The sequence below is a fragment of the Euprymna scolopes genome, chromosome 19 (genome assembly GCF_053919585.1).
Source record: "Euprymna scolopes isolate OS-2025 chromosome 19, ASM5391958v1, whole genome shotgun sequence".
In the NCBI taxonomy this organism is placed as follows: domain Eukaryota; kingdom Metazoa; phylum Mollusca; class Cephalopoda; order Sepiida; family Sepiolidae; genus Euprymna; species Euprymna scolopes.
The window spans coordinates 72,987,927-73,000,820 of NC_136500.1; the positions used below are offsets into that span (position 1 = coordinate 72,987,927).

At 32.5% G+C, this 12,894-nt stretch overlaps 1 protein-coding gene across 1 annotated transcript; it reads right to left on the reverse strand.

Annotated features, from left to right (window-relative positions):
• Positions 1–604: 604 nt before the first annotated feature.
• Positions 605–1,063, reverse strand: LOC145240266 (uncharacterized). The gene has a single exon (XM_080103848.1). The coding sequence runs from the start codon at positions 1,061–1,063 to the stop codon at positions 605–607; it is 459 nt and encodes a 152-aa protein (XP_079959974.1).
• Positions 1,064–12,894: the final 11,831 nt, after the last annotated feature.

The window sequence follows — 12,894 nt, forward strand, 5'->3', positions numbered from 1 at the left end:
TCTATCAAGAGTTTTGCTAATCCTATGAGAAATAACTGTTAACACATCCGCTGTAGATCTAGCACAGTGGTTCTCGACCTTTTTTTACTCATGGACCTCTTTTCCCTTCTTTTTATCTTGGTGGACCCCTTCATAATTATTGGTCATAAAACAATCTTCTATTTTTCACTAATATAAATTTTGAGTGTTTTAATAATCAAGGAAATATTATATAATTAAGCTTTATTTTTAAATGAAAACTAATTTAATACAAATAAAGTATCCTACAACAACTATAATAATTATGATAATAATAATAATAATAATAATAATAATAATAATAATAATAATAATAATAATAATAATAATCTAAATTAGAGTGATAATAATCCTTTAACAATATCTTTTATTACAATATTACAATGTTTCTTCCATGGTCAAGCCGATGGAGATCAGAGCTCTTCAGGCAATTGAATTCACGGCAGCATTTATGTACACTGGTTAAAATTTTTGATAAACAGTTAGTGGAATGTATAATTTATAAAATAAAAAGAGAGATAGGCATTTTTATTCAGTGAGATCCCTGTGGTTTCTTTATATCTGGTTCCATCAAGTTTAATGACAGTCAAAAGTCTTCTCTTTTCACAATGTCGAGTCTATTGCGAGCTTTTAATAACATTTGAGAAACACGACTAAATCTCGATTCAACAAGATAAAATGTTGGAAAAGCAATAACGTAGAGCTGTGCTTTATCCCAGACCAAAGGGTACTTTGTAGCAACAACATTTGTCTTCCATACATTGTACTTTCCATTTTTGAATTTTGCACGCATAATTTCATCACTTTGTAATTCAATGAGAGGCTCTTGCAAAGATATGTCTATATTGGCAACATTAACTTTGAAAAGAATTGAAACCCAAGTCGGTATAACCATCATGAGTAGGTCACTAAAGCGATTTTGCATATCTGCATGCATATTTTCCATATATTCAGCATATATTGCAAGATCTTCATCTTGCAAATCGCTGCTAACAGAGGCCAAACAAGGAAACTGTTCAAATGCACGACGCCTGATATTATTCATATATAACTGTAGTTTCCTCAGAAAAAGCAGCAATAGCACTTTTACTAGATATCAGATCAGAATCTTTTCCTTGGAGCTGTTTATAAAGTGAATTCAGTTTTTCAAATATATCTGATAAGAAAAACACATCACATTTATTTGCAAGCAGCTGTTCTCCAAGTTGTGTGTTATCAAGAAAGGAAACAATAAAATCCCAAAATGCAATGAAATGCTGAAGACAATTCCCCTTTGATAGAAATCTCAGCTCTGTATGCAATACAAGCCGCTCGAACTCTTCTCCATTTTGCTTACATAATTCATGAAAAGGCGGTCCCTGAGAGAATTTGATTTAATACTACTTGTATTACGACAGTAAGGGCATTAAGCAGACGTGCACTCATTTTCTTTGCAAGTAAGTGTTGACGGTGTATCACGCAGTGAATACAAAATACTTGCGGGACAGCTTTTTTTAAATGTGCAATAAAACCTTTGTATCTGCCTGTCATCGAAGGTGCACCATCAGTAGCAAAAGCAATTATATTTTTTGAGTGGAATGGTATTTTCCTGGAAATAAGTAACAACTTCAGCAAAAATCGTTTCACCTTTTGTGTCTTGTCACAAGACTTCTTGCAAAAAGAGCCTTTCATCACTGTTAAATCTAACATATGCTAATAAAATGGCCTCATTATCTCTTAAAGTGGATTCATCAAGTTGAAGGGCAAACTGTTTCACTTGCAAATGGTCTATCAATTGCTTTTTCTATATCCCCAGCCATTTCATTAATACGTTGTGACACAGAAGAGTTGCTTAAAGGGATGGAATTAGTAATTTCACTGGCATTTTGTTTCATAACTGACGAAATTATAACAGACACTGCTGGTAGAATTACTGTTTCACCAACATTATGGGGTTTAACTGCCTTTGCTATTATTTTACTAATTTCATATTTCATGCCAGTAAAACATCACCCATTTTACTCACTTTGTTTTTAAACACTTGAGACAGTGTTTTTCGAACTTGGAAATCATCATCAAAGTTTTTTAAAGTATTCTACTGGTTTATCTTTCTTTCCTGTGTGATTTTTTTTCTAAATGGATTTTTAGCTTAGAAGGTTTAATGCTATCATTTGAAAGTACATCCATGCATATGAGGCACATTGATTTCGATTCATTATGTGGTGCTGGAATAAATCCATAAGACAAATATTCAATGGAGAACTGTCGGTACTTCTTTTTACTTGGAGTAGCCATGGGATGTCTGAAAAAAAAAACATATATATATATATATATATATATATATATATATATATATATATATATATATATATATATATATATATATATATATATGTGCGTGTGTATGCATGCATACATACATACATACATACATATATACATGTATATATTATATATATACACAGCTAGTAATACAATTATTGCAGTTCATAATATCTAACTATATATATTGCTATTTATTTTTATAAAATTTTCGACAAATAAAACACATGTTTAGAAACAGAGTGCAAGGTAAATGTTTGAGGGAGAGATGACCGATCATCTGAATTCTTAAATACAAGGCATACTGATGAGATTTTCCAGGGTGTTTAGCTATCCCATAGTAGTTTATATTAGGAATTGTGTACCTTCTTCAAGTGATATTGCCTATAGTAACACTAAGTTGGTTACTCCACCAGACTAGATGAATTCTTTTCCAGGAATCTGATAAGACCAAGAGACCACAAGAAATGTATGCTATAACATATTTAACTGGCCAATTGAGAGGAGGAAAATAAATGTTTTTAACTTCTTAGCGAGCTCTAAATTTGCGATGCAAAGAATTTAATGGAACACGAATATCTATGTATCTTATATAGACCAAGTGTTAGCCCCAAGAAGGGGGCCTCCTTAATATTTGAGAATTTCAACTGCATCAAAATGAAACAAAAAACAGAATAGTCGTAAGCTTCTGCTGGGAAATAACTGCTATATAATGCGACACATATACCAGAGAGAACTGTTGAAAATAAGTCATATATAATCCACGATGATCATGCAATTCCTACACTAATTCTTACATGTTTAATGTCACCTAAATTAAGTTTGTTCGGGCATCTCTGATAGCAAAGAAGGTCAGTTGTTTAGTAATCAAGATTTTTAAAGTGTGGGTGCATAAGACTAATGAATATTTGGCGAAGGGAAAACGCAGTGCCGTGTAGATAGGGGGCAGACGTGACAGTGCTCGTGAAATAACCTAAATTACCTCCCTTGGACCGTCCCCTTTTAACTGAACTCATTAAAATATAAAAACACAATCCACTGAGTTATTATTAGTTCTGTAATAGTCAGTCAATAAAATCTATCTTTCACTGTATCTTGCCCTTTTAACTAGCTCTTTAAAACAGCCCAGGCATTCAAATTAGGTGGGGGGGGGGGGCTAAAATCAATGAGTTGGCCTTCGGGTATGACCACGGCTCTATCGGACCCCCCACCACCACCCCACTTATGTGGCTATTATGAAGTGGATGTTGGTTCAGACTATTTATTCAGCTGTCCAGAATTTTTTTTAGATTTAGCGGCATCTATAGCACAACTTTCACCAAAGATGCTGCCAATATTCGCGCGGTTCCTCATGTGAATATCGAATTCTGAAAATGATCGGAGCAAAATAAATTCATTCAAAGACAAAACGATAAAAATTCGTTGTGCTTTTTTTTTTTCTTTTTCGTGATACTTGTGCATGCATTACAAACCATTTATTGGTTTGTGAAGAAGAAGAAGAAGAAGAAGAAGAAGAAGAAGAAGAAGAAGAAGAAGAAGAAGAAGAAGAAGAAGAAGAAGAAAAAAATAAGACGACGACGAAGAAGACGAAAGAAGAAGAAGAAGAAGAAGAAGAAGAAGAAGAAGAAGAAGAAGAAGAAGAAGAAGAAGAAGAAGAAGAAGAAGAAGAAGAAGAAGAAGATCGTAAAATTTAAAAATACTTGATCTCAAAGCCGGAGTCGCTAAATATGCAAATGAGAATGACACGTGTAAATCAAGGATTGGTTGCTGTCACTGTAAGATGAGCAGATTATAATAATTATAGAAACAAACGCTCGTCTTCCGATGGGAACCTAATCGTCTGCTCAAGTTCAACCATTGTTGTCACGTCATTCATTTGCATATATTTATCGAATCCTGTTTTGTTAGTTCTTTATTTCCTTTCATGGTTTACTTATTATTATTATTTTTAAAACCGTTTTTGTCTCATCTTACGAACATGTCTACGTGGCCCTTGAGAAAATAAATTCCGTTCACTTACATTGTTGTTAAAAGCATTTATTTCAAGCCGACCATACAAGAACGGATAAAGCTATATATAAAAGACCACAATTGCCTGTCTGCCTGTCCGATCTTTAAGCCTTTTTTCTATTCAACGCAGTAACTCATATACTTACTGAATGTCACTGTGCCAAAATTATTCCAGTCGTGTGATTGAATGAGCTTCAATATAAATACGGCTTCCTGGCTTCAGGACCTATGGAAATAAGGGAAACAGTTCTCTTTTTTAAAAACTTATACAAAAAAATCCAATTTCTTTTCTTTCGTTTTATTCGGAAAATATTTGCTAACTGGTAACAAAAACAACAGCAACAACAACAACAACAATAATAATAATAATAAAAAGAAAATTAGAAAGGAATACCTTAGAAGAACTAGGAAATTCCTAGAAACTAAACTATATAGTAGAAACCTAGTAAACGGTATAAACATATAAGCGGTGTGACTAGTAATATGTGAATAACACACACACAAAAAAAAAGAATTAGAAAAATACATAAAGCAAAACATACAAAGAATAATTACCACAGAAAGAGACACTGAAAGAAAGAACAAGACAAAAAAAAAGAAAGAAAGAAAAGACAGGGGATAAGACGAGAAAAGAAAAATAGGAAGAGAAACAACTATACGGATGATTCATAAGTATGGCAAAAGACGAGACTATTGAAAACACCTGGACATGGTTACAAAAAGGAAAACTAAACAGAGAAACTGAATCCCTAATAAAAGCCACACAACATAACGCTATCAAAACAAAGCACACCAAAACAAGGATCGACAAGACACAAGAAAACAGTAAATGCAGACTCTGTGGACAAAGAGGCGAAACAATAAGCCACATAATAAGCGAATGTAGCAAACTAAGCTAAAAAAGAATATAAAACTAAACACGATCAAGTGGGGAATGCGGTACACTGAGAATTATGTAGACAACTGCATCTTAAAAACACTGACAAATGGTACAAATACAAACTGACTGCAGTACTTGGAAACGAAAGTCACAAAATTCTATGGGACATGGATATACAAACAGACAAGCCCATCCAAGCAAGAAGACCGGATGTTATAATAGTAACAAGAAGGAAAAGTTCTGCCAGATTGTAGATTTTGCTGTCGCAACAGACTACGAAGTGAAGATTAAGAAGATGATGAAGCATAGAAAATACACAGAAGTTGCCAGAGATATGGAAGATGAATAAACACCAATAATTGTAGAAGCACTAGAAATAATGCCGAAAAAACTTTGAAAAAAGAATTGGTGAAATTGGAATCAAAGGGATGGCTGAGAAGATACAACGGATCATAATAATAAAAATGGTTGAAATATTAAGGAAAACCCTTGAGTGTGAATACTAATGTACATGACCCGCGGGTACTAGCCAGGCATACAGAAACTACTAAAAAGGTAAACACAAAGAAAAATTACTTGAAAACTAGATAATTACACAATTGTAAATTACCCCCCCCACACACACACACACATTTTTTTCCTTTTTTTTTCTTGTCACTATAAACTGGTGCCAAACCAAATAAAACGGAGGATCAAGGAGGATGGAAAGACCGAGGAGAGAAAACACTAACCAGACCTCTGCTGGATGAGTGCGAAGAGGACTGAGACGTTGGGGAGACTTATTGCTATCCATATCCTAGTGAAGACCAATGATCGCTACGGATGAGAAATCAATGGTAGATGACTGTTGCGATAATGCAAATGAATTTGTAGATGTTGTTGAAAGAGGTGGAGAGTACTGGAAATCTGTGAAGATTTGTTGCCACTCAAACTCGAGGGAATACCACAGGCTGTTTTCAAAGAGAACTCTTTGATGATGACCTGTATAAAAAACCCTAGTGAGTGATAATAATAAAGGAAAAGATTGTAGTGTAGGTAACGACTGGCACCAGACCAAATAGTCAAGAAGGGTCAAAGAGGATAGAAAGACCAAGGAGAAAAATCACTAACCAGACCTCCACATGATTGGCGTGAAGGGGACTGGGACATTGAGAAGGCTTATTGCCATCCAAAATTCCAGTGAAGACCAATAGTTATTGCCAGCAAGATGCAATTGCAAGCGGCTGTTGCGATGATGCAAATTGATTTCCAAAGTTATCAAAAGAGTACTGGAAATAATTGAAACTGCAAAAACAAGTGTCAGTATCGACTGGCACCACACCAAATAGTTGAGAAACGTTGAAGAGGATGGAAATTCCAGTGAAGACCAATAGTTATTGCTATGAAGAAGTCAATGAAAAACGGCTGTTAAAATGATGCAAATTAACTTGCAAAGGTTATCCGAAGAAGGAGAGTGTGCTGGAAATCTGAGAAGACTTGTTCTAACTCAGAATCCAGAGAACACTATCGGTTGTTGTTAGTGAGTAATCTTTGGTGCTAACCTGTGTGAGAACTAGTGAATACAAATAATAATAATAATAATAATAATAATAATAATAATAATAATAATAATAATAAATAAATAATAAAAATAGTAATAATAATAATAATAATAATAATAATAATAATAATTAAAATGACAATAAAAATAATAAAAATGATAATAATAATAATAATAATAATAAAAGTAATAATAAAATATTAATAATAATAAAAAAATTAATAATAATAACAAAATAATAATAATAACATAATAATAATAATAAAAAAACATTAATAATAATAAAAATAATAATAATAATAATAATGATAATAATGATAATAAAATAATATTATTAAAATAGTAATAAAAAAATAATAATAATTAAAAGCATTAATAATAATAAAATAATAATAATAATAATAAAATAATAATGATAATAATGATAATAAAAATAATAAAAATAATAATAATATTAATAAAATAGTAATAATAATAATAAAATGATAATTATAATAATAATAAAATAATAATAATAATATTAATAAGATGGTAATAATAATAATATTAATAAGATGGTAATAATAATAATAATAATAATAATAATAATAATAATAATAATAATAATAATAATAATAATAATAAAATAATAATAATAATAATAATAATAATAATAATATACATATATATATATATATATATATATATATATATATATATATATGTAAGTGATTCTTAATATGAATAATAATTTACTTGTCCGATATCCGGTTTCATAAAAAAAATATCATCATCGCAAACATTAATTAATGACAAACGAATTAATTCCCTTTATAGTCGCTTTTTATCATTAAAACCATTTCCTCTCCAAAAAATTAAAAAAATAAAAAAAATATGGCAGTCTGTTTACGGTTTCAAAGTAGCTATTTTATTTTATAATTTAAAAAAAAAATGTCATGGTGAGAGGAGATTGTAAGTTATTTTTTTTATAGAATTTTTTTAATTTAAAAAAAAATGTGCAAGTGAATTGACTTTATAATTTATATTAAAAATTCAGAAAAAAAAAACAATGTGTTGTGTGTTGAATTTTCGTTGAAAAAAAAAATCTAATTTTTTTAAAATCATTTTTTTTTTTAGTTTTAAAATATTAAAAAAGAATTTGCTAAAAATATTAAAATCCGTCGTTATTTGTTTTATTTTATTTTTTATTCATTTTATTTCAATTATGTGTTTTAAACATTTTCAACTACCGTGGAATTTTCACAGGTTCTGCTAGTTATTATTATTATTATTTTTATTATTTATTACTCACAAGGAGTCTTCACACAGGCTATCATAAAAAGATTTCTCTTTGAGAACAACCTGTGGTGTTCCAACACTCTTAATTTTTTTTCGATAAATTTGCAAATGAATTTTCGTTATCGCAGTAGCTGTTTACCATTGATTTCCTACATATATGGTATAATCATGTTGACACACCAGTTCCCGCTGGATCGCTGAAGTTAAGCAATGTTGAACCTGATCAATAATAAATGGGTGATCATTTGCGAATTCAAGGAGCTGTATGTGCTCTCCGCTTATCTCTGCATTGTTTTCAATCGTCCTTGACTTCTTGCCACTGAACTCAAACAGTGCCGATTCAGGAGAGGTGTGGTTGGGATTGCGCATCCCTTGCCTCATAATTACATGTGCAGCTGCCCCTATAGGGGGGTATCCTTTGTCTTTCAAGGCTAAATGGAGGCATCGATATATTGATTTCTCGTTAGCAGCGACCATTGGTCTTTATCGGAATTTGGGTGGCAATAAGCCTCCCATAGGTCCTAGTCCTCTTCGCACTCATCCAGTGGAGGTCAGGTTAGTACTTTCTCTCTTCTATCTTTCCATCCTCCTTGACTCACTACGACTATTTGGCATGGTACCAGTTGATACTGACACATTCTTTTTATAAGGAGAGTTAACTTACAATTATAGTTTCAGTTTTCTTGATTCCATGGTGTTTCTTTGTGTTTCTCATCCATAACAGTTTCTATATAACTGGCTAGCACCTGTAGCTTATGCATATTAGTCACCGCATTCAAGAGTTTTCCTTAACATTTCAGCCATTTTCATAATTGTGATCCGTTGTATCTCTTCAACAAGTATGACTTTGTTCTATTTCAGAACGAAAAAAGTCGTTGAAATAGTTATTGTGGAAAGCCATACTTTAAACTTATACTGAAACGTCAGTGTTTCAAGAACGTTCTATGTGAAGAAAAAGTAGTTTTGTTTGCTAGTTTATTGTTGTTGAGCATGGTAATAATTTAGTTGGCATTCGTTTTCTCGATATCTTTTTAGACAAATATCAGGTACTTCCAGGAGTGACCACGTGAAAATGTTTCTGTGGAACAAACTGGGGTTGTCAGCCTGCGCTGCTCACCGCTAAGCCACCCTATTGTTGTTTTTGGTTGACGGCATATCAACTCTTTTCAGGTTATTTAATGGTGAATCCAGTAATTTTGGAAAACAGATTTTACTCTTCAAGTTGTTCATATCTTCAAATATTTATTCATGCACACAGATATTTACACTATATTTGCGGACTTTATCATAATATGTATATATAATTTCCTTTTGAAGTAACAACCTTGGCTTCTTTCTGATCTAGGGCTTTGAGACCAGCGAACGTGTCTCTCTGGTTTTCCGTTTTATATGAATTATACGCCACTGGCGCTGCATTGTTGAATTTCGCTTCTGGACAATTAGGACTGGGCTTTCAAACAGTTAAAAGCATGGCATTTTTTTTTCTACTGGTGACAGTATTCGTGTACATTATAGTTCCCATCCATCATCAAAATAAAATGTGTTTACTTCACATAACGTATATGGTGACTAAGTAGTTAATGACACGGACATGTAACTTACTTCAGGTGACTGTTTCTCGGCTATCTTTTGGAATTCTCTTCTTTCCACCAGCTTTTTTTTTTCATTTGCTTTTTCACCTGATGATGATTCGATGAAGAATAGAAAGCGTTCATAATACGTATGGAACAATTTTTTTTTCATTTTAACACAAAAAGATCATTAGAGAAATTGAAAAAAAAAAGTATTAGGCTGTAGAAGTCTGCAATTTTTTGCTTAAATGAAACAATGCCGCCTGAATACACAATATATATAGTCATACAGAGCTCGAACCTACAACCATACAGCTGATAGTCGGCAGTTCTACCTTTTGGCCTATAGGGTACGTTACACGCAAACCATCTCTTCAAATGTCTATTTATACAAACACTTGTTAGTTTTAAATTGCTTGATTTGTTTGTTTATTTACAAAAAAAACAAAAAACAAACAAAAAAAGAAACACTTCACATTACGCTTATTAAGTAGCAGGTAAAATTATTTAAGACAGTGCTATACCTATGAAGAGGGGGAACTTCTAAACAAACCACAAAAGTCTATATTCCAAATTTCATGATGTTGACTCTCTTACAATTTAATCCTTAATCATGTTGACATTTACAATAAATTGTAAGATGGTCACATCATGAAATTTGGAATATAGTCTTTTGTCGTTTGTTTGTTATATGCTCTATAATTACATTGAGCTTCATAAATTAATGATTACTATATAAAACAAGGAGAAATATAATTGAAAAAGTCATATTTTTACAGAAATATATATATATATATATATATATATATATATATATATATATATATATAGTCATCCATATACAGTACTGTTTCGCTGTTTCACAGCTCATCAGTGTGGCCAGACAAGCAACTACCTCAAGCCACGATCGAAACCCGACCACCCAAGCGACAGGCGGAGCTTATATATATATATATATATATATTAGGGATGGGACGATTCCAGTATTTTTCCCGATTCCAATACAATTACCGATTCCGATTCTTTAGAAATCTCTAAATATTTAACTATAAAAGTGTTATTTTTGTCCCGATTGCTGTAAAAACACATCTTAAATGTATATATATTTTCTCAGATGTAAAAACACACTAAGGGTGTGATCTAGAGATTTTAGTCTTACTGGAAGTTTAAATCAATAAATATATATTATTTCATTATTATTATTACAAAGAGTGGAAGATGTTTCTTAAACCAAAATCAAATAAAAAAGATAATTTAAGGAATCGGATTTGGCATCGGAAAATAGGCACAAATTTCTCCAATTCTGATACCGATTCTGATACCCTAAAAAGCTCCGATTTTTCCGATTCCCAATTCCAATCATGATCAATCGTCCCAACACTAATATATATATATATATATATATGTATAAATATATATATATATATATATATATATACTTGCTCAGCATAAATTCCTGTTCCAACAATTACTCTGTTGAGTTTATCTCCATTGTGCATAGTGTTAAGTCAAACAATTTTTGAGGCGATTGTTATTAGCATCTCTAAAGCTACCGTATGCAAACGACAAAAGTTGAAAAATAAGTTGGATATTTATCTTCATTTAAATCCATCAATTACTTAGCTTGAAATTTATCCCAAATTTTTCCCAGATTGACAGAAATAATCTCGATATTTCAATCTCTACTCTTGCTTTGCGGATTTATTTTATAACAGCGGGTTGTAAAGTACTCTTACCAATTCTTTCCTGTACATTAACTTTTACTTTTTTTTTTTACAGACAATCAATCAAAGGAGATAATAAACTAACACAGGAAATGAAAAGACATGTTGTAATAGTAGCAATGACGGCAGAACACAGCGATTTGTAATTTGCATAATTTTTTAAAGTCACCCGATTCTGTGTTTTTAAATTTCGCAGAGTTAGAAGATAATGATGGCCAAATTTCTCCTGTTGCTAAGCATAAAATACACTAGTAACGCTCTGACAGCATCAAAACACACGAGTTTATACAAGTTCAAAACCCCCAGAAATCCATGAGGTTAATCGCAAAAGATCTCGGTGTCTCCGAACCCACATGGCCCTGTCGGTGGGGCATTAGAATACGCCGACTGCCTCCCTGCAGAGGGTAAAAGTCCCTCAATGGGGGTCCTGGATATGACCTTAAACTATATCCAGTGGTGAGGCCCCCAGCTTGTGGGCTTTGGGGAGTGTGGAGCCACCCTTTAATGACCATTGCTCCCAGGTCCACTGACCCAGAGTGGTAGTACCTGTTAGGGTCCCAACTATGGGTTAAATAGAAACCGACGTGAAAACAACAAATATATTCTATTAGAAAAATTTTTCTTCAAAATCTTTGGATTCGGCATTAAATAACCCGAAAAGGGTTGATATGCGGTAAAACTAAAACAACCAAAACAACCAACCGAACCCACAATTCGAAGGACTGTCCATGAGTTTTCGATACAAATCCTATGTGATGAAGAGAGGCCAGTTTTTGTCCAAGACCACAAAAGAAAATCGTTTAGTGAGATCCAAGAGACTTTTAAACAAACTGAAAAATCCTGCTGAACAAGACATGCTTTGTTTGTTTTTTGTTTGTTTGTTTGTTTGTTTTTTTCAGACAAAAAGACATTTGACCAGGACCTAAAGGTAAACAGAAGGAATGACAGATGACTATGTGCTGACCCCTCCAAAGTTCTAAGAATCATGCACACAAAATTTCCCAAACTGTTATAGTTTTGGGGGTTGTTAGCAATGAAGGACATGTGATGCCACCACATTTCTTTCCACAAGGTCTAAGAGTCAATTCTGCTGCTTACATTGATGTCCTGGGTTCTGTTGTTCTGTTGTTGTTAAGCCATAGATCGATAGAGTAAGAAATGGAAGGATTTACATTTTTCAACAAAACTCTGTACCATCAAATAAGGCTCAAACCACTCAAGAATTGTTAGCGGAACATTTTCATGATCACATTACGACAACATAACAAACACACATTTGATATCCTGGTCACGGCACCAAATGTGTGTTTGCTATGTTGTTGTATCATAAAGGCTATGAGTGTTTGTTGTATTATGTCTAATAATAAAGGGTTGAGTGTTTGTTGCGTCATCTCTAATAATGGATTAGAAGAGATGACGTGTTATATTATATATTTATGTTGTATCATAAAGGGAATCGTGTGTGAGTGACATGTATTTTCAGAACCTACCTCTGCTTCTTCGATGTTGGACCATCTGGAATTTCTCGTCCTGGAGGGAGACTTGATACCTGTTTTTGGATGAAGATTCAAT

Bases quoted from the DNA above. Each gene is read 5' to 3' on its own strand.
- LOC145240266 (XM_080103848.1), bottom strand. From the start codon at position 1,063: ATGAATAATATCAGGCGTCGTGCATTTGAACAGTTTCCTTGTTTGGCC.